Here is a 23512-nt window from a genome sequence, read left to right on the forward strand (position 1 = left end):
CATAATACACATATACAGTGTAATTTGGACAGTGTCTACCATCCACAGTATGGAAATGTGCAGTGTATAACAGTACACAGTGCTGTAAAGTGCCCAACATTCACAGTAGGGGGTATAGTAATCACCATGCTCAACATAGCGAGGTGTAGTGACATATGGTACCCAACTTGCAATGCATAATGAAGTATTGTGTATAGCATTTACAGTACCATGAGGTATGGTACTCAGCAGGCAGAGTAGAATGAGGTATAGTGCCCAAAATTTAGTCCAACTTTTACAGTGTGGTAAGGAACAGTATCCACCTTCCACAGTATACTGAGATATAGAGCTCAGCATTTACACTGCAGTAAGATACAGTGCTTGACATACACAGTGGAGTGAGTTATAGTTCTCAATATTTACTGTACTGTGAGGTACAGTACTCAACATGCACAGTATAATGCATATATAATATATATTATATATGCTATATGCAGTATGTAATGTATAGTGTCCAGCATTTACAATATAGTGAAGTACAGGATCTGACACACAGACTAATACAATATGGTGAGGAGTATAACACATACCATGCACAGTATAATGACATTTACTACTCGGCTTGTGCAGTACGATGATGTCCAGTCCTCAAAATGCATGGTAAAGTGAGATACAGGTGCAGAATGAGGTAAAGTATACTAGCCATCATGACTATGGCATGGTACAGTTCCCTTCAGAATTAATATGTCATGGTGCAGTACCTATCACATGGATGATGGTGACACATAGTACCTACAGTTCTCAGTATGGCATGGACCAGTATGCAGCATGATAAGTATGGCTGTCCTTAGTATGGTGTACCTACCATGCTAAGGACAAGGAGATACACTGTCCACTATGCCCAGTAAATTGACGTACAGTATTGTGCTGCACAGTGAGGTACATTATCTACCCTACCCGGTACCCTAGGAAGTACTAACAGCATGATGACAAACTACATAGGCTAAGGCAAGTGGACACAGATAATCACGTCTTCATGTAAGAGGGACCCACATGGTGTAGGGCTAAAAACACCAATACCAACATCTTAAATATGCTCTGCAATACAATAGGAAGGCAGTGTAAACTCAGGAGCAGAAAGCTGATATGCTGAAAATGATTACCAGAAAGTAAGTGTGTCAGAATTTGGCAATAGCTGCATATGATTTATTCTGCTATCAGGAATGCCAGCATAAAGAGATATTAAAATAGCTAAGATGGGAAAACAGCAAGGCCTGCACAGTGACCAAGAGATAATTAGGTACTTGGATTCTGGTGATGTTGCTCAAATAAAAACAAAATGGTTTTACCATTCCCAACTTATGATCTTGAAATGTCAGCCAGTTACTGAGAATGACACTGATATTGCACTCCTTAGGACCTCCTCCAGTTTGCTGTCACAAAGAAGAGTAAATGATGGAAGTGGCAAAACAGATGGCTTGTTATGTTTCAATGGATTCCAACAAAGATGGTGAGAAATGATTTCTAAATCGTCCACAAGAGAATATACACTCATCCTAATCCTGAAGCAAGAGGAGATGTAATTGGGTACTGTCAGCTTCTTACTGATAAGACACTCCCCTTCCTTCTGCAAAGAATAATGGAGCCAGGATAAAGTCCCATGGTAGTCAATACCTTGATGGATACACAAATTAAAGTTAATACCTGATATAACCTGCTGGGTATATCTTCCTATCTGTCAGGATATACTCACTAGGTATATCTTGAAAGAGAGGATTTAAGCCATCTAGGACAATAGAGGAAAAACCACAGTAAGAATGAATATGCACAATCAATATGCCTTAGTATTGTCAAATGACAATGAGAAAACTAGCAAGAAAGAACACAATACTAGCACTTATCTTTTGTCAAAGAGTTAACTTACTAGAACGGAGAGATGACTTCCAGGAGTTAGAGTGAATAAGGTTTCCTTTAAACAATATGGAAAAATCCTCCACCCATCATGCTGAGTACTGTGGGATACAATACCCACCATTCGTAGTGCAGTGAACTATACCACCTACCATGCAAAGTACTGTGGGGCACAGTGCCCACCATTCACAGTGTGGTGAGCTGCAGCATCCACCATGCTTAGTACTGTGGGGAAGAATACCCAGCATTCACAGCACAGTGAGCTACATCACCCATCATGCAAAGTACTGTGGGGCACAGTGCCCACCATCTATACTGTGGTGAGCTACACCATCCAACATGCAGAGTGCTGTGGGGTGCACAGTTCCCTGCCATTCTCAGTGGGTGAGCTGCAGCACCCACCATGAAAAGTACTGAGGGGTAAAGTGACCACCATTTACAGTGTGGTGAGCTACACCATGACCCTGCAGAGTACTGTGGGGCTCAGTGTGTCCATTCATAGTGTGCTGACTGACAACTGACTGAAGGTGTTCTGAAGAAGTCCATATTATTGGATGAAAGACTTGTGTTTTGTCTCAATAAAGAGTGTACTATTATTTTATTCCACTCCTCGCTTTTTTAGTTCTATTTCTTTATTTGTCTTTTTATTTTACTGGTTTGAATGTGTGGTGCTTTTTGTTACTAGTTTTGCTGTTTTGTCACCACTATGGCATCTCAAGTGTCTGGTTGAGCAGATGGCGATCTACAACAAACACCGGTTGAATTATTGTCTGATTTTTCCTCTTCTATAGATAATTTAACTTTGCTCATCCAGCAGTTTTTCCACCAGATAGCTAGCTTGGATAAAATTGTTTTAAAGTTGCAAGGACATATGGTCTGAAGCAATATTGAACAGCTTTTTATTTCTGGTATCACTCTGGCTCAGTGTTCACCACACAATGTAATTAATCATCAGGTTGAAAATAATGGCACTGCTTCTACTGAGGCAGCCAATTGGGTGGCAGCTTTGGGTTCCAACTCACAGCAAGTTGCCATTTTCCAGCATGAGTGGTTGAACGACAGTACTGAGCTGAGTGTTATGTCTGACAACAGTTTTTTCTTGTAATTCTTTCGTTTTTTTTGGATTTTTTGTCACTCAAATTCAATTATTTCATTAAAACCTTTTAAAGTACAGGAAACTGCAAGGTGAGAACAGTTACCTACTGCAGTGCATTAAAGTCCAGCATGTTCCTAAAGGTCTCCATTTGTGGAAGTTTCTCACAGGACTGGTAAGAGGTTCTGACTTATAGGAAACTAATGGCTCTGCTGGACCGAGGCACAGAGAACTAATCTAAGGGGACGGCGAAAGCCAGCACATTCTGGCTAGGCTTATAGATGCCGTCAGGCAGATAGCCTAGTACTTAGCTATGAACCTATCGTTAGCGTTTAGATGAGTTTAATAGACATGGCTGTGAGTTTATGGAGGCTTTAATTAAGGGCAGTTCAAGGAGAATGGACATGTTATTAGATATTATTACTAAACTAGACCAGAGTTTTAGTTTGTATTTGCTTTTTGGAGTCAATAGGGATGACTATAATAATGTGTTTTTGAAAACAGACAAAGTTAATTCCGATGTTAAGAACAGAAAGGTTAAAAAGTTGCTTAGGGACAAAAAAAAAAAAGAGTATAAAAGGAAAGCGTACCCTCTACCCCCTCTCTTTCATCCACCAATTGACAATAATGGTTTAATGAATTTATTAGTGCTGAGGATAATAATTCTGTGGGCAATGGAGTTAGCGATAACCTTATTTCTTCTCATGCAAATTACTCTTTATGTTTTCCCTTACCGAGGAGGTCCAAATGGTTGAAGAACCACCAACAGAAGGGGCCAGTTCAACACCAACAGTATACCAACCACTGGAGAGTGTCAATGTGGCAGAAAGAGTGAGAAACAGGCACAAACAGTACAATTGATAGATAAATGCACTGTAGTTTATAATAAAAAATGTGACTTCAAAATTTACAATTTTAGCAATGTATGTGTCAATAGAGATTGGTCTAACTTATTTAGTAAAGGTTTAACTTTTGTTCCGGCTAGGAGGTCCAGAGTAGACAATGCATTGATTGATTTTAAATTATTTATGAGGAAGCTTAACTTAATTTTTTATTTTCCTCTGAAGCACTGTGTCCTACCTTGTTCTCAGAGTTGTAAAAAAACTAGTTCCTTTCACCCCCCCCATGCATCCAATTATTTCTGTGTTTGAAAAGATCTGTGAGAATGACATTAGGGCTAATATCCATAGTAACAAGAGGAATGCTAAATGGAATTTGAATGGTGATGAATGGATGTTGTTGAGAAATGTTATCAGCAACAAACAAGTTAGGCTCATGAAACCAGATAAAGTTGGGGAAGCCTTATTGCTATGAGCGTGAATGATTACATTGAAAAGATGTTGACCTTGCTGTTCAGTGACACCTATGAGGAAGTTATGGTTAATTAAATGAATATAGCATATAGAAGGGTGGACGTTGAGTTGGAAGATATGCTATTAGATGGGATATTATTGGTGGGGAATATTGTTTTACGGTGACTGCACATCCTAAAAGACCCATTTTTGGTATTCCTAAAATCCATAAATGTTTATCTGACCCCCCCCCATCTGTCCTATATTTGATGCCAAAGCCTCTAAGACTTTCAATAGAGCCTGTTTCATTGACCAGCAACTTAAGAATGTTGGTAAGGGTATAGATCATTGGCGTAGCTGGGTCGGTGGTGAAAGTTGAGGTACAACCTGGGTGGCACTTTTTTTTTTTTTTTTTTTTTTACTTCACTTGCCTTGGGAATGTCACATTTACTTTTTAATTAAAAAATACTGTTTTTGATTTTAAGGGCATTCTTCTTTAAGAATGGTCTAGTCGCACACACCTGTCACATCACTTCTGTGCTTGCATTGTCGCACAGACGTCCTGTTCTTCCTTTCCACCCACGTGCTATTTTAAATACAAGAAGACATTCTGTTCTTGTGTTGCTGTCTGAATTTGTCTATTTCCTGCAGCCTGTCCACCTCTTCTTTTATCAGTACAACATACACGTATGTTTCGAGTTTCAACCATTACCTCTCATCATTTTTGATGCTCAAGGTTGTAACATTTGTTGCTTCATATTAGAACTCATTAGAAAATCTTCCTGAATTTCTGTATGATAAAAAGAATAGGCTTAAAGATGTTTACACTTTTAGTTTACAGTAAACCATTTAAAGTATTATATTTTTTTTAATTCTGGTTTGGCCTGACTATGGCGGGTGGCACAGTGGTGCAGCGGTTAACGTTGTTGCCTCACAGCAAGAGGTTCTCCGGTTCGATTCTCGGCTGGGGTGCCTTCTGTGTGGAGTTTGCATGTTCTCCCTGTGTTCGCGTGGGTTTTCTCTGGGTACTCCGGTTTCCTCCCACATTCCAAAGACATGCATCTGGAGCATTTCTCCCCGGGCCTCCGCTGAAAACAGGCTCTGTGGAACCTAGTCGGACTTTCCCAGTCAACAAATGATAAATAAAAATAAATAAATAAATGTAGCTTGTTGTCATCTGACTTAGTTGGCTTTTTATCAAGGTAGGTGCTTATCCTTATGTTACGTTTTATTATCTTGGTTTATAAATAGTAGTGCATTCTTTCTTCTGTTCTGCCCATGACTTGTCTTTGTATTTTAATAGTCGTTTAATCCTCATAAGTCATGGGGTTCCTGGGTTCATTTACTAATGGTACTGCATACAAGAAGAAGAGTATACTGTGTGCGGGTGCATTTGTTATATTTATGTCCTCTATTTCAAACAATGCAAAGGATGGGTATTAATACAGGAGTACAGTGAATACAGACTGTGTGATCCTAGGATGTGTAGGCAGAGACATTAGAAATAGAAATTAAATTATGATCTAACTTGGATTACATAGTGTAGTCAATAGAGTAATGCAAAGATGCTGGGAAGATGGAGACACATACAGAGGAAGGAAACGAGTGCTAAAATGTCTGCATAAAAAAATGAAGGCACTGAAAATTAACAGAAAATGTCATAGCTATTCTAGAAGTTGTCCAAAACATTGCACGACATATTTCCCAGGTCCCACAATTAGTTCAATCTTAAACATGACGCTTAGACATAAGTTATGTAAGTTACAGGCACTGGAAATATGAACTACAAAGCATTACTAAGAATGAAGATGATTTAATAGCATGGAATTGCTCAGTACCAGTCAAAAAAGTAGAAGAAAAATACATGTATTGTAGTCAAAGAAAAAGGGGATACAAGTAACATTATTTATTGAAATAGCCTGCATCTGATGATTATGGTCTCTTATATACCGAGAGGCTTAATATTGTGTTGTACGTTAAGGGGGTGGGGTGGGGTGCTGCAGTCCTGAGTATATCCTCCTTTGGATGAGATGCCTTGAAACTATGAACCTGTTGTCAGTTTCCTATTGCAGTATTACCAGCTTATCATTTTTTTTAATGTAGCATAAGTAATTTATTCTTCAAGGACAAGCACTTTATTTGTAGAGAAAACAATTAAATATATTTGTTTGCTAGCAACAACCTCCTCATTAGTTACATATATCTTTAATGTGGAATTATTTGGATGATTTTTACTTCTGCAGAGATTGTGCATATTTACTGATAGCATACCTCTCAACTGTACAGATTTTTGCAGAAAGTCCAGATTTTTACCTCATATTTTTTGTCTGTTATTCATAAAATTTTATTTTCTGGCAAATTAGTGGCAAATCATTAAGGACTGAAGTTAGAAAATAATGACAGGCATTTTAGTTACAGACTTCATACACTTCAGAAAATTCATGCTGATGCAAAACCTGTTATTCTATTAACTTTCTAGGTTTGTAAGAGCAATATTTATAAATTGTCCCTATTTTTGGGCCTTTGTCACACTTTTATTTATGGCTTTATCCAGATCTCTTTCTCTAAGAGGTATGAGTGGATGACAATGACAGAAGTTTGAGTAGACTTTTATGATGGAAATGTTTTGAATTGGGCAGCTTTGTCATTATTCATACATTTTGTTTCATTGCTTACTGGAAAAATTTTCAAAACAATACATTTAAAATATGCTCTAGCAAGTGTGCTGTACTATTCAAGGAATATAATTTAATGCACTCAGGAAGGTGAATCAATTAGCACATGCATGTTTGCATGGTCCTAAATGTGTGTGCAAGGGGTCTATGATTTGAAAACAGCCCAAAGGTAACATTTATTTGCCACTGGCCAGATACATTTTCTTTGAAAGTGGGTTTCAATGCTGTTTTAATGACTGTAAGTTTCAAGGGCAGAGAAGTTTTAATGCTAAGTCTGTTTTCATTGTGAGACTGTACTGCTTTGTTTAGCAAATGTCTATCAGTGTTTGTGCTATAAAATTTAAAATAAATGTTTTAAATTAAATCCAAATAATCATTGTAGAAGTAAAGCAGAAAACAGTATGCACATTACAGTGTTTATGGCAAATGGGAAGAAATAGCCAAGTAATGGGACATTACAATGGCTGCAGGGGGGAGAGTTGCGTATGGGGGGACCCTATTTGACCATGATTCTGTGGGGGGGGAGGGGCAGCAAACTCAAAGACAGCCCTGGGCAGAGCAAACTCTAGCTATGCCACTAGTAAAGATGATTGTAACAAGGACCCCTGGGAATTTTTAAAGAGAGTTACTGACAATTTATATGACGAGAATTTAATTTTTGTAACAATTTATGCGAAGGACTTATTTTCTGTCATATCCCATGAACTGAGCTTGGAATGGTTTTATGAATATCTCTGTTTGAATATTTTAGGCCACAGTATAATAAAAGCATTATGTAATTTTACGGAAATAGCATTAAAGAACACTTTTATTAGCATTGAAGGACAGTTGTTCAAGCAATGGCTGGATGTTGCTATGGGGCAGCTTGCCCCCCATTTTTGCCAATCTCATCATGGCCTATTGGAAGAATAGGTGTATTTTCCTCTGTTTACAGTGAGCGCTGGTCCCTTTATGGATGCTTTTTAGAATATATCATGATTTTTTTGCACTGACACAGTTGAGAGGTTGCATGAATTTTTCCAATATTTTCACATCACTAATAACTTTGAGTTTTACCTTGAATTTCTTCCATGACCAGGTTGATTATTTAGATATTTCCATGATTAAAAATAGGATGGATAAATGCTTTAAATCTGCTATTTTTAGGTAGCCTACTCATTCCAACTCCTTCCTGCATTTTGGTGGTTGGCATCCCCTTCATTAGAAAAAGTCACTGGTGAAAGGTTCATATGTAAGGCTATCATGTATGGTGTCCTGGGTTGAGCAATTTAATATTGAGTGTTTGAAGCTAAAATTTACATTTGAGAGCAGAGGCTATCCTCTTGTATTTTTGAATGATATAATTCATGAGGTGAGGATGAAAAGGAACAATGGTGTTTTCTGCCCATTATCGGGTAAAGTGCAGGATTTTGTAATGGGGCAAGTTGAACCTGAAGTCATACAAGGTGATTTCAACAGAGCCTTGGTCTTGTCTTTTACTACTGATTTTTATGATATCAAAGCAATCATACAAAGGTACTGGAGTGTTTTCTCGCTTAACCAGAAACATCATAAAATAATAGGACAGGCCCCAAGGATCATGTACAATAAAGACAGGTGTTTTAAAAATCTATTAGAGATGAATGGCTCTGGTGAGAGTCATGGTAAAATGGTCAGACATGCCCATTGTAATCAGTGCAAGTATATTTTGGAGGGCTCATTTGGATTCGGAACTATAAGGCTGTCCCAAAGATATTATTGTTCAACTACTGGGGTTATATATGTCACCCAATGTTAATGGTGCAACTGTTTTTATATTGGAAAAACTGTTCAACCTTTGCAAGCGATAGTATACCATCATTCATATGATATAAAGAACAGGGATGAGCACAATGCCCTGTAGAGGCACATTTCTTCTTTCAAAACTCACAGGTTTTTCTTTTATGCTATGGACCATGTTACTATGAGAAGCAGAGCAGGTCCAGGGGATGATCTCCTGGAATATAAGGAAGTAAAACAGCAACTAATTACTAAGACTATTGTGTTTCCAGACTTGAATGACATGATTTAAATAGGGAGTGCTTTGAGGTTAAAAGCGACTTATTTTTATTGATTTTAACTACAAATGATTTCTTATACTCATCCTGTTTAATATGTATTACAATGTTACTGTTCAGTATTTTACAAGTATTGTATTAGTGGTTTTGGAATGTTTTTATTATTAGTTCTTTGCCAATATGCAACTTTAGGGTTGCTGGGTTAACTGGATTTGATTAATTGGGTGATCATGTGATTTGTAAGGGTATAAAAGGAGTATTTTTTGATAATTGAAAGTATTCTGAAGAAATCCATATTTTTGGACAAAAGCGCTTAACTTGTGTTTTGTCTCAAAAAGAGTGTAGTATCATTTTATTCCACTCCTGGCTTTTTTATTTTTATTGATTTGAATGTGTAGCACTTTATGCAAAGTACTGTGGGACACATTACCTGCCATTCACAGTGTGGTAAGCTACAGCACCAACCATGCAGAGTACTGTGGGATTACCGTTCATTCACATTGTGGTGAGCCTCACCACCCATAATACAAAGTAGTGTGGGACACATTGCCCACCATTCTCAGTTTTGATGAGCTGCAGCACCCACGACATAGAGTACTGAGGTATACAGTGCCCACCACTCACAGTGTGGTGAGCTACACCACCCACCCTGCAGAGTAGTGTGAGACACAGTACCCACTATTCACAGTGTGGTAAGCTACAACACCCACCATGCAGTGTACTGAGGGGTACAGTGCCCACCATTAATAGTGTGGTGAGCTACATCACCCACCCTGCAGAGTAGTGTGGGACACAGTACCTACCATTCACAGTGTGTTGAGCTACAAACCACCCACCCACCCTGCAGAGTAGTGAGGGATGAACTGCCTCTATTCACAGTGTGGTGAGCTATACCACCCACCCTGTAGAGTACTGTGGGGCACAGTGCCTCCATTCACAATGTGTGATCTGCAGCACCCAGCATGCTTAGCACTGTGGGACACAGTGCACAGCATTCACAGTATGGTGAGCTATAGCACCTGTGAGCAGATGCTCCATGATAGTACCTGCAATGCATAGTCTGATAAAATACAATGCTCATCATGCTCTGTACTGTCATCTGCAAGACCCACCATGCTCAATACTGTCATTTACATTACCAGCCATGCACAATACGGTAAAGTGCAGGACCAACAATGCATAATATGGTGAGGCACATTACCCAACAGAGCAGTATGGTGAGGTATAATACCCACAAATTGTAGCATTCTGAGGTATATTACCATAACATATTATGTTGAGGTGCATTATTTCTACATGCAATGCAGTGATGTATCAGAAGGCAGAGATCCTACCATTCATAGAATGCAACATGCAGAGGCTAATGCTCAGTATAGTGAGGTACAGTGCCCACCATGAGCAGAACAATAACATACAGTGTGCACCATGCCCTGGACAGTGAGGTGCGGTGGTCACTCCACAGCAAGGTATAGTGCCCCCATGAGCAAAAAGGTAAGATACACTGTGCACCATGCCCTGGACAGTGAGGCTTGGTGGTCCCTCCACAGTGCAGCAAGGTATAGTGCCTGCCATAAGCAGAACGGTCAGATACACTGTGTGCCATGCCCTGGACAGTGAGGAGTGTCAGTCACTCCACAGCAAGATATAGTGCCCCCCATGAGCAGAAAGGGAAGATACACTGTGAACCATGCCCTGGACAGTGAAGTGACATGGTCAATGAATTATTACAGTAAGGTACAGTAACCACCATGACTGGGATCACTGGGTTTTGCAAGCCAAAGTACTAATCATTTTGGCTATGCTTACTGTCCATTTTCTAGACATAAAGCTGGAATATTCTAATTGTGGTCAAGATGACACAAAACAAGCAAAATTATTTTTTAATGAAAGACATATTATGAAAGAAGATTTTTGTGCACATTTTTATATATTTAGCTAAAATTTAAATACCATAACCATATAAGTATGGAAAGCAGAATACAGCACTGCATTTATGGATACAGCAGAGGGCAGTAATAATAAATGATTGAATCAGAAGAGCTTTATATTCAAAGCGACTACTGTTATTTGATATTCACTTGTTGATAAATGTCCATTTTTATTTCACCTTCAAATAAACTTTGCTGCTTTTTAGCATGCTAAATTATTGGTACTTTGTAGACATTAAATGCTCTGCATTACTATCAAATCCATCAAATGGTCTGGAGACTTCATATACCAAGACAGCAATGCTTAGTTTATGGGATGTACAGAATTTCAAGACAGAATGACAAGCCTATTTTTATGAATAATGGTTTATTTTACTTCATTAAAACAAAAGCATGGAAAAAGCTTGCATTTGAGTAATGATTTACTCAGTGAAATAAGCACATTAAGATTGTGGCTTTTTATTAATAGAGAAATAACACTTTTGTCTTTTGATGTCACTGACTCCTACATGGTAAATTGCATTTGGAGGTAGCTCTGTTTCTGACTACAAATTATTTTTTTCATAGAAAATGTCCATTCAAGCAATGAATATCTTAAAGTGAATATACAGTTGACACTTGCCTTCACAACCTTTAGTATGCAATCCAGTGTATTCTGTTAGCATTAGAAAAGCGTAACATGCATACCAGATACTTGCTTTACAGAACACTTTCATATGGGCCTGGAGTTTTCTTTATTACTTTGCTTATTAAAACTTCACCATTCTGTCCTGGGTCATAATCAATAAGTCAAATAGAAGAATTACTAGGAAGTGGTTACAGGTACTTGTAAAGGACATAAATACCTGTCATATCTTGAACCTGATGCATGCTGTATATACACATCTTTCAGCAGGAAAAATATTACTACAAAATCACTTCTATTCACTAAAATACAAATAATGCATAATAAAGCAATTGTTGTTTTAAAAAAAATCTTTATTAAAATAAACAGAGGTACAGAAGTGCACAGTGTCAATACCACAGTTTTACAGAACACTGCAAAAAACATTAAAACAATAAAATTCATAATACCGTTTACACAACTATGCAAAAATAGGCAGGTGGTATCATTCATACTGCGTGAGCACACTTGTATCAAAATACCTTCAGCACAAAACTGGAACAAACAATTTCTACTACACTGCGTCTCAGCCATTTAAAACTAGAAATGATTTTTTTTTTTAACAAAAAGACATTCCAAGAAATTGGAAGTGCAAATAGAACAGATGTTAAAAAATTTAAAGGAGTCAGCAAATGCTTGGTGACTAACAGTAGTCACGGTCCCATTATAAAAAATAAATGTTATGCCTTCAAATGATCCATGTTTAAGTGGACAGGAACAAATATTCATGAGAAAATCTGCATTCTCAACAAGGGTTGCAATAGCAGTATTGTTCTGTACATTTGCTCTAACATAGTCCATAATCTCTACTTTTGCCAGTCATAGTTTGTGGCTGAAATATTGAACGGAATTCTTGTCATAAACTGTCAGAAGGGTGTAGCCTCAGAAAAAAAGAAGAGCAAAGCATAGAGTCAAGTTGATTTAAAGGAACACATTCATGGCAACTGCTCATAACAGCATCATGGACCAGACCTGTAAGATGATCTTTCTGTGGGTGGTTGGCAAGAGATTAGTTACAGTTACAGTTCCTGTAGTGGGGCTGGGGGCCTCATAACATCAAATGGTGGGATAAGACATCACATATGGTAAAGTACACACCAATCATGAACTCAGGGTGAATAGACGTCTATAGTTCATGACAGATGGGGCACATTAGGTAAGGAATAAAAAGACAGTCCCTGTCTCCCGTGGTGGGACAGTTCTGATGACCTAAGTATCAGCCATACCGTTCTTATCAGTTAGAAAGTATAAGAGTGCATTGAAGGGCAATGGGCCTGGAGTATCATGTTATGTCTGCAATCAATGTGAGGGTCAGTAGGATGAAAAAAGGAACCAGCTGATGGTAGGAGAAGAAAATGTATTTATGACCAGCACCACTGAATGGCAAGAATACGAAATAATGATGGGAATGTTACAGTATAGTTTATAGTGACATAAAAAACTACTGACCAAAAGCATCTTATCTTTTAAATACACATCAGAGAACCATTTGATAAATGTTCTCAAGTGTGACTTACTGTACTGATCAAATGATATTAAATATGTAATAAGGGACTTCTAGTTTTAGCCATATGGTGTAAAAATGGATAACTTTACTTGAAATCCTTTTCCCCACTTTTATAAGGCACTGCAGAGGTCTGTCTTAGAGTAATGAATGTCGAGATTGTGGTTGCAATGTCCTATAACCTAAAAGTAGTGCTGCTCAGGACTACTAGTTGCAACAAGAAACTGCTTTCCTTACAATCCTTCCTGTCCCTAAAAATATGGACATCTGCACCATCACCAAACCATGCTGGTAACATACCCTTCCTACCTGGTTACAATGTTTACCATTCATTTAGACCCACTTCTGAAGATATCTTCATGTGGTGGTGATATGTTCATACCATACTTCTCAATTGCCCAGATTTTTGCAGAATGTCTAAGTTTTTTGCCTCATATTTTTGGTCTGTTCCTCCTAAAATTTGTAGTTTTCTGGTAAATCTGAAAGGACTGAATTCACTAAATAATGACAGACATTTGAATTACAGAATTCAGATCCACCAGAAAATACATGGCAATACAACACCTTTTATTCTAGTAACTTTCTAAGTTTATAAGAGGAATTTTTAAAATTTGTCCCTAGTTTTGGGTCATTGTCCCTCCACTATTTTTGGTTTTGTCCAGATTTCTTGGGATAAGAGGTTGAGAGGTATGGTCTGTACTCTTCTGTAACTCCAACACATGTAGACATATATGGCCTGGAACTCCTCCGAGTCCTAAAAACTATAAATAGGATACCCTACCATATCCTGACAAGGTAAATAATCCCTTCATTGACACCTATTACCCAAGAGGCATATCTACACAACCTTGACTTCTTCACTGTAGAATCTGATACCATTATATTTGGTGATTTCAGATACTAGTTACTCCATCTTTAGTCAGGTCTTCACCATTGGGACCAAACCCAGCATGCCTACAAACCCTATCAATAGTAGGGATTTCTCAAAGGCTAATTTGTTGCAATTAACTGATGATCTGAAATGGTTCAAAAGTCCCACTCACCTTGAGGAGTCTTTGGCCAGTACCACTGCATTTACAAATTGCTTCTATGGTCATCCTAATATCTGCATTGAAACTTCAGTACAGATCATTATAAGTACAATGCCAGATTTAAACAAATAAACAGAACAATCCTCAGTCTTAGAAACAAACTTAGAACATCTTGTTCCAAAAGTGGCCTTAGAAAGTAAACAAAGAATCTAACCCACCAAGGCTAAGTATGAACTGAAAATTGCTACCACTAGCAAAGACAATTATAAGTTCTCCTTCAACTACATTAGGACCTTTGGAATAATGCCCAATGTTGCATTCAACTGATACACAATAACATCAGTCACTCAAACCCTGAGGATAGAGCAAACATATTATCAAATACATTTAGTTCTAACTTCTCCAACTTGCCAACCCCAGCTTCTCTGTGGAAGGTTGGGCGCTGGATTGGCAACTCAACACCGTAAAACTCCACTGCCAATCATGAGCAGACAGATGATACACTGTGGCGACCCCTGACCAGGAAAAGCCGAAAGAAGAAGATGATTATTAAATTATGACTGCTGCTGCTGTGGTGGGCACTGGATATTTCCATTTAATCCTAATTTATGGAGTCCATGTCCTTTCCTAGAATACTGTGCATGGAGAAATGGAATGAGGCTACAATACATGAAATAAATGAAGCTGATTCATTCTCTCTGTACTGATGACTGCAGTTTGCTAACAAATACATATACCCACAAAAGGAAAACCTAAAGTTTTTTTTTTTTTGTAAAAAGCTTAGTCGGCAATTTGGATTTTTACTACCACAGTTGCCTATGTTTTGCTTTTTATCAGGATATTTTGCATAGTGTCATTATTACCCTTGCGGGGTTCATTGATTAATATCAGGCTATTGATCCAGTGGACCATTTGTGGCCAAGCCACAATATCCAAAATCTTACATACTTATTGACAAGAATAATTAATACTTAGTCTCAACCCATTTCAGTGAGTGCTTGAGGGGCCAGACCCAGGGTGTATTTATAGTTGCCATCCACCCATCTTGGTTATGCTTAAAGATGGACAGGAATCTACTTTACTTCACCGCCAAGGGAAGTCTATTCCAAACAAATGGATAATTTGGGATAGATAACTGTCTTATTTATGCTTCTATTGATGGTTAGATACCTTGGAGCAGATATTTAGTGTGTTATTTATTTTGTAGATATTTGGGGGGGTCAACAACAGCCCCTTTATTATAAGGCATGAGATGTTAAATGTCCACAGGTATCATATCTCAGACTAATGACTTGTATTGCCATGGTACAGTGGGTCAATGTATTTAAAGAATGTATCATTATTTTTAGGTCAAGTTTTCTTTATGTTAAAATTAAGCTTTACCATGTTTAATAATGAGAAACAGAAATATAAAGACAGTAACCCATAAGGGCCAAGGCCCATGTAATGTAGATCAGTAAGACGGTATATGAACTATGGGAGTTTTCTCCACTTGAAAGGAGTATTCTGACAGCCTGTCAAATTACTCCCATAACAATTTTATGTATCTTTATTTTTGGTAACCTTCTGATATTGTAGACAGAGCAACTGCCTTGTTATATTTACTTTTATATTATAAATGGCTAGTGTGCTTATATAGAAGATGGAAAGGATGAACTAATTTTCTAGACTTTGCTATAAACCAATGAAGAAAAATAACCATAAAGGTAAGGCTTGCTTCACATTTTCCATTTACACCATTCATCCAGATTTTAAGCTTCACCCTTCATCCTCTTACTTTAATGTTGTCATGATCTGTGAATGAAATGCAGAATATCTATTTTGCAAATGCTCTTATAAAGTAAGATAGGGCCACATCCCCATTGGTAACTGTTTCCCCTGGATGCTAAGGTAGAGAAGACAGTGCTACCTGAAGACAGTTCAGTTCATTTTCAGGTAGATGGACATTGTAAGTATCACTACTTATTTTTAGGACAATTTTTTGAGTCAGGGAATATCTAATTGAAAGGCATATTCAGATGTGATCATAATTATTCCAAAACACTATAGTCATGCGCTTCAATTCAAATTTACTTTTGAACTGAGACACACCCTTAAGTGATTGTACCTGTTGTCTTTCTCCATTGCTCATTGTTTAAAAAAAAAAAAAAAAAAAAAAAAAATCCAGTTGCTTTTCTATTGGATGCAGTCCGTTTAACAATTTTTAATAGTAGTTTCCATTATCCAACCAGTGTGGCTTGAAATGGTTGCTGTGTTTTCTTCGTTCCTTCCTTGATTTGTGGTGATTGTGGTGGTGATTATGATGATGATGATGGTGCTGTTGCTGATGGTGGTGTCTTCGAGCTCTGTGTGACCTTCTGCCTGCTAAAATGATAAATAAATATAAACTGTTTTAAATATGATTTTTTACATTTTGAACGTAATGCAAAAAACATATGCAATAAGCAGAATAAATACTCATTCTGACTTGTATTCTAAAGGGGGATAGAGGATAAGTGCATGCTTATCCTGTTGCACCCAACCACGTGCGCAGTACAAAGCACATCCAAACAAATGACAATCACACACACACACACACACACACACACACACACACACACACACACACACACACACACACACACACACACACACACACACACATATACAAAACCAAACCAGAGGTTTTGGCATGGGGCAGGCTCACCAACATTCCTGAATGTGGGGGCTTTGCCCTCTACACACCCTGTTAATTATGTATATATCAACTCCAATATAGCACTGCATTAGTGAAAGGGCATGTTCACTATCCCTGCTGTTTCAAAGTCTTGCACATAATAAAAGCAGCTACTGTTTGTCACCAACATACCCCTCCTCTCTCTTCTTTCAAACAACAGAAATCCACTATAATTCAGTATGAGAATAACATACAAACACCATGACTTCATTAATACACTTTTCCAGCACCTTACATGAAAAAACAGTGATTGCCAACTCATTTTGATGAACTTTGCTGCATTTTTTTGCACAGCACTGCATTCAGTTAATCAGGGCATACCTGAGTAAGTTTGGTCATGTATATATAGTGCCATCAAAAAAAGCCAAGACACATAAATGAGGTATACAGAAATACATTTAATTCAAACAAAATGACCAGATACAAGTTTTGCAGCTAACTCACATCTTCATTAGTTCAAACCAACAGACACAAAAGCTGGTATTCTTACTACATTTATTGGAGATTGTGATGGTCACAATGCTTTGTTGTTTTCTTCCCTATCTGTGGAATATTCCTTGCAGTTGCTGCAAAGTGATAAAGAAGTTTGTGACAAGTCTGAAAAGTTAACTGTGCAGAAAACTATACACTTCAGCATTCTTTCTTTGCATGCATATTTAGAGCTGATATTATGACACTGGGTGTCTGTGCCTTTAAGACTCTGTCATCGCCCTTTGACTTTACTGATGAATGAGATAAAGGGGTTTCTGTTTGCAGGATACAGACAGTCCATCAGTGTTCTATGGCATGGTTACAAATTTTGTTGGAAAGAGATATTGTTAAGCAACTAGGTTTGAATAAAGAAGTTAGAACATCGTACTTGGATTTACAAACAAAGCTGAGGCCTGATAATTTTGACAACATGTTAAAAAAAAATACCAATGAGTCACCAATCAAAGTAAAGTGTCTGAGACGTAACTGATTAAAAGTAAAAAACACATGTTGTAGAGTAACATTAGTGACTATGAAAGGGGGGGGGGCATTTCCTTGGAAGAGCCGGAACACCATATCTCTCATCTTCTTACAGCAAGAAATCTGGACAAAGCCATAAATAAAAGTGGGAAAAAGGTCCAAGAATAAGGACAATTTTTAAATATTGCTTTTATAAACTTGATAGAATAACATGTTTTGCATTAGCATCAATTTTCTGAAGGGTTTGAAGTCTGAAACTCAAACATCTGTCATAATTTTTTAACTTTAGTCTTTAATGATTCGCCACTAATTTGCCAGAAAAAAACACAATTTTATGAAAAACAGACTAAAAATATGAGGCAAAAATCTGGACATTCTGTGAAAATCTGTACAGTTGAGAGGTATGCACACTACTTCTTGGGGTAGCAGTACTTCTACTGGGAATGATTCATCTTGTGCCACTTTCAAAGAAGTGGCAGGCAGTTTACCTACCCAGTCTGAGCGTACATCCAGTTCTGCAAATTCGATTCAATCTAATAATGTGGATTGTGAGGTTGCTAGAAACAACAGAGGCTTTCATCCATGAAGAGGCAGAAATGATAAATTCCTATAACTGCCAAGGCAGTTATCACCGCAGAAAAGATGTATGTATTAATTAGAAGACACATTTTGGTGGGGTTAATGAAATTGCAAAATGTCCAGTGTTTGTCTCGGGACATCTACAAATGTGAACAATTAACTATATTATTAACTTATCTGGCTTCCATTTCTCAGACTATGAGATTTCATTATTGAATTTGGGGAATGAAGTTCATTCCCACCGTGTTTCCCAAATTGCATGACATCAAGGTAATTTTGTTTAAATTAATGCACAAGTTATACTTGCATGAGTTTTAATCAAAACATGATGTTAAATGACAAACTGACTATAAAGACATTAGTATATCTAGCTAGTCTGATGAATATTTCTTCTATCAAAGTGCTGATGAAAGCTATAATGCTTATTTCTATTTTCATACCACTAAGATTATTACAAAGAGTATGTTTTCACCCGTTTAACAATGAAACTATTAACATGTTTTCTGCTATGATATGTTATGAAATTGAAAAATTAGTATTGAAATTTACAAAAACAAACACAGTTTTAGTAATTGTGATTTACTGGACAAAATTAATGATGTTGTTTGGCAACCTGGGATGTATTGGTTAACCCTTGATGTTCAAATCTGGTATACTAGCATCCAACATTCAAATGGGCTGAGGGGTGTGACTAGGCTTTTTTCAGGATTGTCCTTTTACTGCATTTTGCATTAAGCTTATTTATTTTTGTTTATATAATACATTTTCTTTTGCATTTAATGATCAAGTGAACCATCAGTTGGTGTACACAGGTAAGGGTGTCCCTTTTGACCCCATTATGCTAATCTTACTATGGGAGCATTTGAGCAGGATTATATTTACAACAACAGTTTTTTATCAGTATGTATGCATGTAAATATTAGTGTTACATTGACAATTTATTTTTTATATTTAACAGGAGTATTGACATGTTCAGGATTTTATTGACTGCTTTAATAATAATAATTATTTTTATTATAACTTTAGGTTTGTAGGTGAAGTTTCTTAGATGACAATTACCTATCGGACATGACTCTTTTTGATTGATGATGGGACTATTGATGTTCCACATAAATCCAGCTGCCATCCTCCCCATACCATTTCAACCTTGCTATATGGAGAAATATTAATAATGAAGATTAAGAAATAAGAGTCTATGTTCTAGAAACAGATTTCTTTATTAAAATCTAGCAACTGATTGACATTTGTTTAAAAAGACTATGATGCCAGATTATTACAAGAGGCTTACTATCAGTTTTTAGCTGATAGCACTCAAAGTCAGGAGGCCACTTTTCAGTTAAATGTGACTGAATAAATTTGTAAGGGGTGTATTTAGATTAAAGCAAAGATGCATTATTTTTTGTTTCTTAATATGTGCTGCCCCCATGGATCACAGAGATTATTTTTAACCAATGGAAATATTTGTTGAATGATTTTTCAATGAGAAACAAAATTGTTCAGCAATCTACAGTTGCTTACAGATAGTGTAAATGTTTGGGTGATAGACTGATACACAGTTATGTCGTGTATCTTGCTTTTCATCCTTTATACGTGCAGCCTGTGAGCAATGGGACTTTCCAGTGTGGTCATTGTAGTTGTTGTAAAACTGTTATTAATATGTTTCAAACTATAAATTATATCAGAGCAGATATTTCTGGGCATATACTGTTTGCCCTTAAATGTCCTTGCCATTTATTTCATATTGGAAAGACTGAGTGAAAAATTAAAGAACAGAGTACTGGAACACTTGAGGGACATCAAAACAGTTAAGAAAGATAGTCCTGTGAGTAAACCATTTGCATCCTGCTAAGGATCCAAATAATTTGTTTTATAGTTTTGCTGGATGGTAAAAATAAATTTGTTGGGGGTTGTGTTCATAATGAACTGCCAAAGAAAAATGAAAGTTTGTGCATTTCAAAGTTTAATACACCTTATGGCCTTAACAATGGATTAAGTTGAAAATATGTAATGATGTAATTATTATTATTGTTAATTGTATGTAATGGATCTGTGGCTGTTTGATTTATTCCCCTTGAAGGCTTTTTGATGAGATGCTATGGATTTATTTGATTTCTGAATTGCTTCTTAAATAAAGCTGCTGTTTTTAGTTGTCATTTCTTTTTCATTATTTCTAACTCATTAATAAATTTATTAACACAAAGATAATAATTATTGTGTAATCAAGCCCTCTCTCCATGATCAATTTGTCATTATCTTATCATGACAGCCAAAAGCTTAATTTATTTATTATTTTATTTTACATTTGTTGACTGGGATGGTCCAAGTGAGCTGAATAGCCCATTTTCAGGCCTGGGGAGAAAAGCTCCACAGTATAAAAGTCATTAAAAGCATTATAATTTCACAGTAGTTACACAGAAAGTATATTCGTTAATACAGAGGTAATTAGTTAAGCTTCATTGCTTTGAAATGTAAGCATTAAACAATAAGACAATAATTCACAAAAAGCAGCAATAATTATAAGTAACAGTAGATGTTTCTAATAAATAATTGAGATCAGAAGAGGAAATGAGATCTGTAGATGTAAAGGTAAATAGTATACAGAAGTTATAGTTCATCATTGGAGGCAAAAGAGGACATACTGATAGTGAATAGTAAGGTAGAGTTTAGCAAGTGGACTGACTGTAGTTTATGGAGGATGATAACAATGGTAGGACCAGTGTGCTTTTAGGTATTCTTTGGTTGCAGTTTTGAATTGATTAGTTTGTGTAAGAGACCTGATTTTTAATGGCTGTTTATTCTATGCTACAGAAGGACTGGAGCTATAGAGATTGCATCCAAATTTAGTTTTAGCTTTGTATATTTGTAATAGGTTTTGGTCGGAGCTATGTAAGGACCTGGTAGGGGAGTATTGAGAGATTAAAGAGGATAGGCTAGGACAGAAAGATTGCTGGTATAGAATTGTATGGCTTATTTGTAGTTGGGAGTGAAGGAGTGAGTGGGGTAGTTCAAGCCAGTTTACGTATCTTAGTGAGAGACAACGGTGAGATTTATACGTTTGTTGGGCAGCGAATCTTGCAACCTTGTTATAGGTGGATTTTAGTTTTGCTAGAAGTGTGGAGTTGAGATTAGTGAGAATTTGACAGTTATACAATAGACTGGGTAGTAGGTATGAATGACAGAGGGTAACTCTTGCTTTATTTGTAAGAAACCTTTTGTTTTGATAGAGAAGGCCCAGTTTTTAGTGTGTCTTTTTAATATAGTTAATTATATGCAAGTCAAATTTAAGTTGGTCGTCTATTGTTACTCCTAGTAATTTTGTGCTAGTTTCAACTGTGATGAATGTGTTATTAAGGGAGAGTACTGAGAAGGTTGATTTAAGGTGGGGTGAGGTTTTTTGGAAGAAAGAGTAGGAGTTTTTTTTTTTTACGGTTAAGTATTAGCAGGTTATCACAGAACCAGGATTCTACTTGGTTGAAAGATGCTTGAATAGCATAGATAAGGTCATTGGGAGAATGTGCAATGGTGATGACTGTAGAATCATCTGCATACTGAATAAGGGAATACAGAGGACAGGAGATATGTAGAGGATTAGTGAAGATATTAAAAAGTAATGGGCCTGACTGTAGAATCATCTGCATATTGAATAAGAGATGACAGAGGACAGGAGGTATGTAGACAATTAGTGAAGATATTAAAAAGTAATGGGCCTGACTGTAGAATCATCTGCATATTGAATAAGGGATGATAGAGGACAGGAGGTATGTAGATGATTAGTGAAGATATTAAAAAGTAATGGGCCTAGGATGGATCCTTGGGGGGCACCCATTTTCACTGGTAAAGGGGGGGGGATAGAGCAGAGAGCCATTTCACATATTGCAGGCAGTCAGTGAGATAACTGGTAAACCAGGTAATAGTAGAAGTACAAAAGTTGAGGTTAGAAAGTTTGGATAGTAGGAGAGGGTGAGAGACTGTATCAAAGGCTTTGGAGAGGTCCAGGAATAGGCAAGAAACAAGTTTATTGTTATCCATGACTTGTGACATAGTGTTAGTGAAGGATATTAGGGCAGTCGGAGTGCTGTGCTTAGGGCGAAAGCTATGCTGGGTGGGTGTGAGCAAGGATTCCTGTAGTAGGTACTGCATGATCTGCTTATGTATGTATTTTTCCAGTATTCTTGATAGTGGAGAGAGGATTGCGATAGGTCTGAAGTTTGAAATGTCAGTAGAGTTACCTCCCTTGTGTATAGGTATGGTGTAGAATTCTTTCCAGATAAGAGGGACTTTTGATTCTGAGATAGAGCGATTTATTAGGAAAGATACAGGAATAGCAATAGACTCTGCAGCTACTTGCAGGAAATAGGGAGGCAGATGGTCAGCCAAGGAAGAGCAGAGTTTATGTTTAGTGAGCAAGGATTTGATATAGTTAGCATTAAGACAGAAAGAATTTGGAGAAGGAGAGGGTTTTGGAGAGTTATGTTGGTAGTGGAGGAGAAGGTGTTTATCATCTCTGATATGGATTCAATAAAATAGGTATTGAATATGGCAGCTGTTTCTTCTGGAGTATTGTTTGGGCAGGGGTTAGGAGAAGAAGGGTTTCCAGGATGCATGATTTGTTTAATGGGTTTCTAGAATTTTTGGGGGTCTGACCTTTGGGCAGTGGGGGGTTAAAATAAAAGTTCTTTTTGTCCTTGTTAATGTGTTTTTTTGCCAGATTTCTGAGTTCTTTATATTTTTGTAAATGGTGAACTGATACGTTGCGAGGGAAACCACCAAAAACCAACAATACTGTGCTATCTTCTCTCACAACAAACAAGGAAACACAGTATTGAGCGACTGCCAGAACTTTAATTAAACACAAAAGTGCAGAAAGTAAACATAAAATATGAATTATACATAGAACGTTGAGTTAATGTATTAGGTGAAAGCGCTTAACTCAACGTTCTATGTATAATTCATATTTTATGTTTACTTTCTGCACTTTTGTGTTTAATTAAAGTTCTGGCAGTCGCTCAATACTGTGTTTCCTCGTTTGTTGTGAGAGAAGATAGCACAATATTTTTGTAAATGGGTTGGGAGCTTAGTTTTTACCCACATTTTCCACATTTTGTCTCTGGTATTCATTAGAGTGCAGGTAGCTTTACTTAACTATGGTGATA

At 37.0% G+C, this 23512-nt stretch overlaps 1 protein-coding gene across 1 annotated transcript in view; it reads right to left on the bottom strand.

The window, feature by feature from the left end:
- Window positions 1-11871: 11871 nt before the first annotated feature.
- Window positions 11872-23512, bottom strand: part of LOC122787159 (versican core protein-like) — a 2083348-nt gene continuing 2071707 nt past the window's right edge. Inside the window, exon 15 of the mRNA XM_044053735.1 lies at window positions 11872-16477. Coding sequence (XP_043909670.1) covers window positions 16317-16477 — 161 coding nt within the window. The 3' untranslated portion in view covers window positions 11872-16316. The remainder of the gene's footprint in view (window positions 16478-23512) is intronic.

Source organism: Protopterus annectens, chromosome 13.part0 (genome assembly GCF_019279795.1).
Source record: "Protopterus annectens isolate FY-2018-M chromosome 13.part0, PAN1.0, whole genome shotgun sequence".
In the NCBI taxonomy this organism is placed as follows: Eukaryota; Metazoa; Chordata; order Ceratodontiformes; family Protopteridae; genus Protopterus; species Protopterus annectens.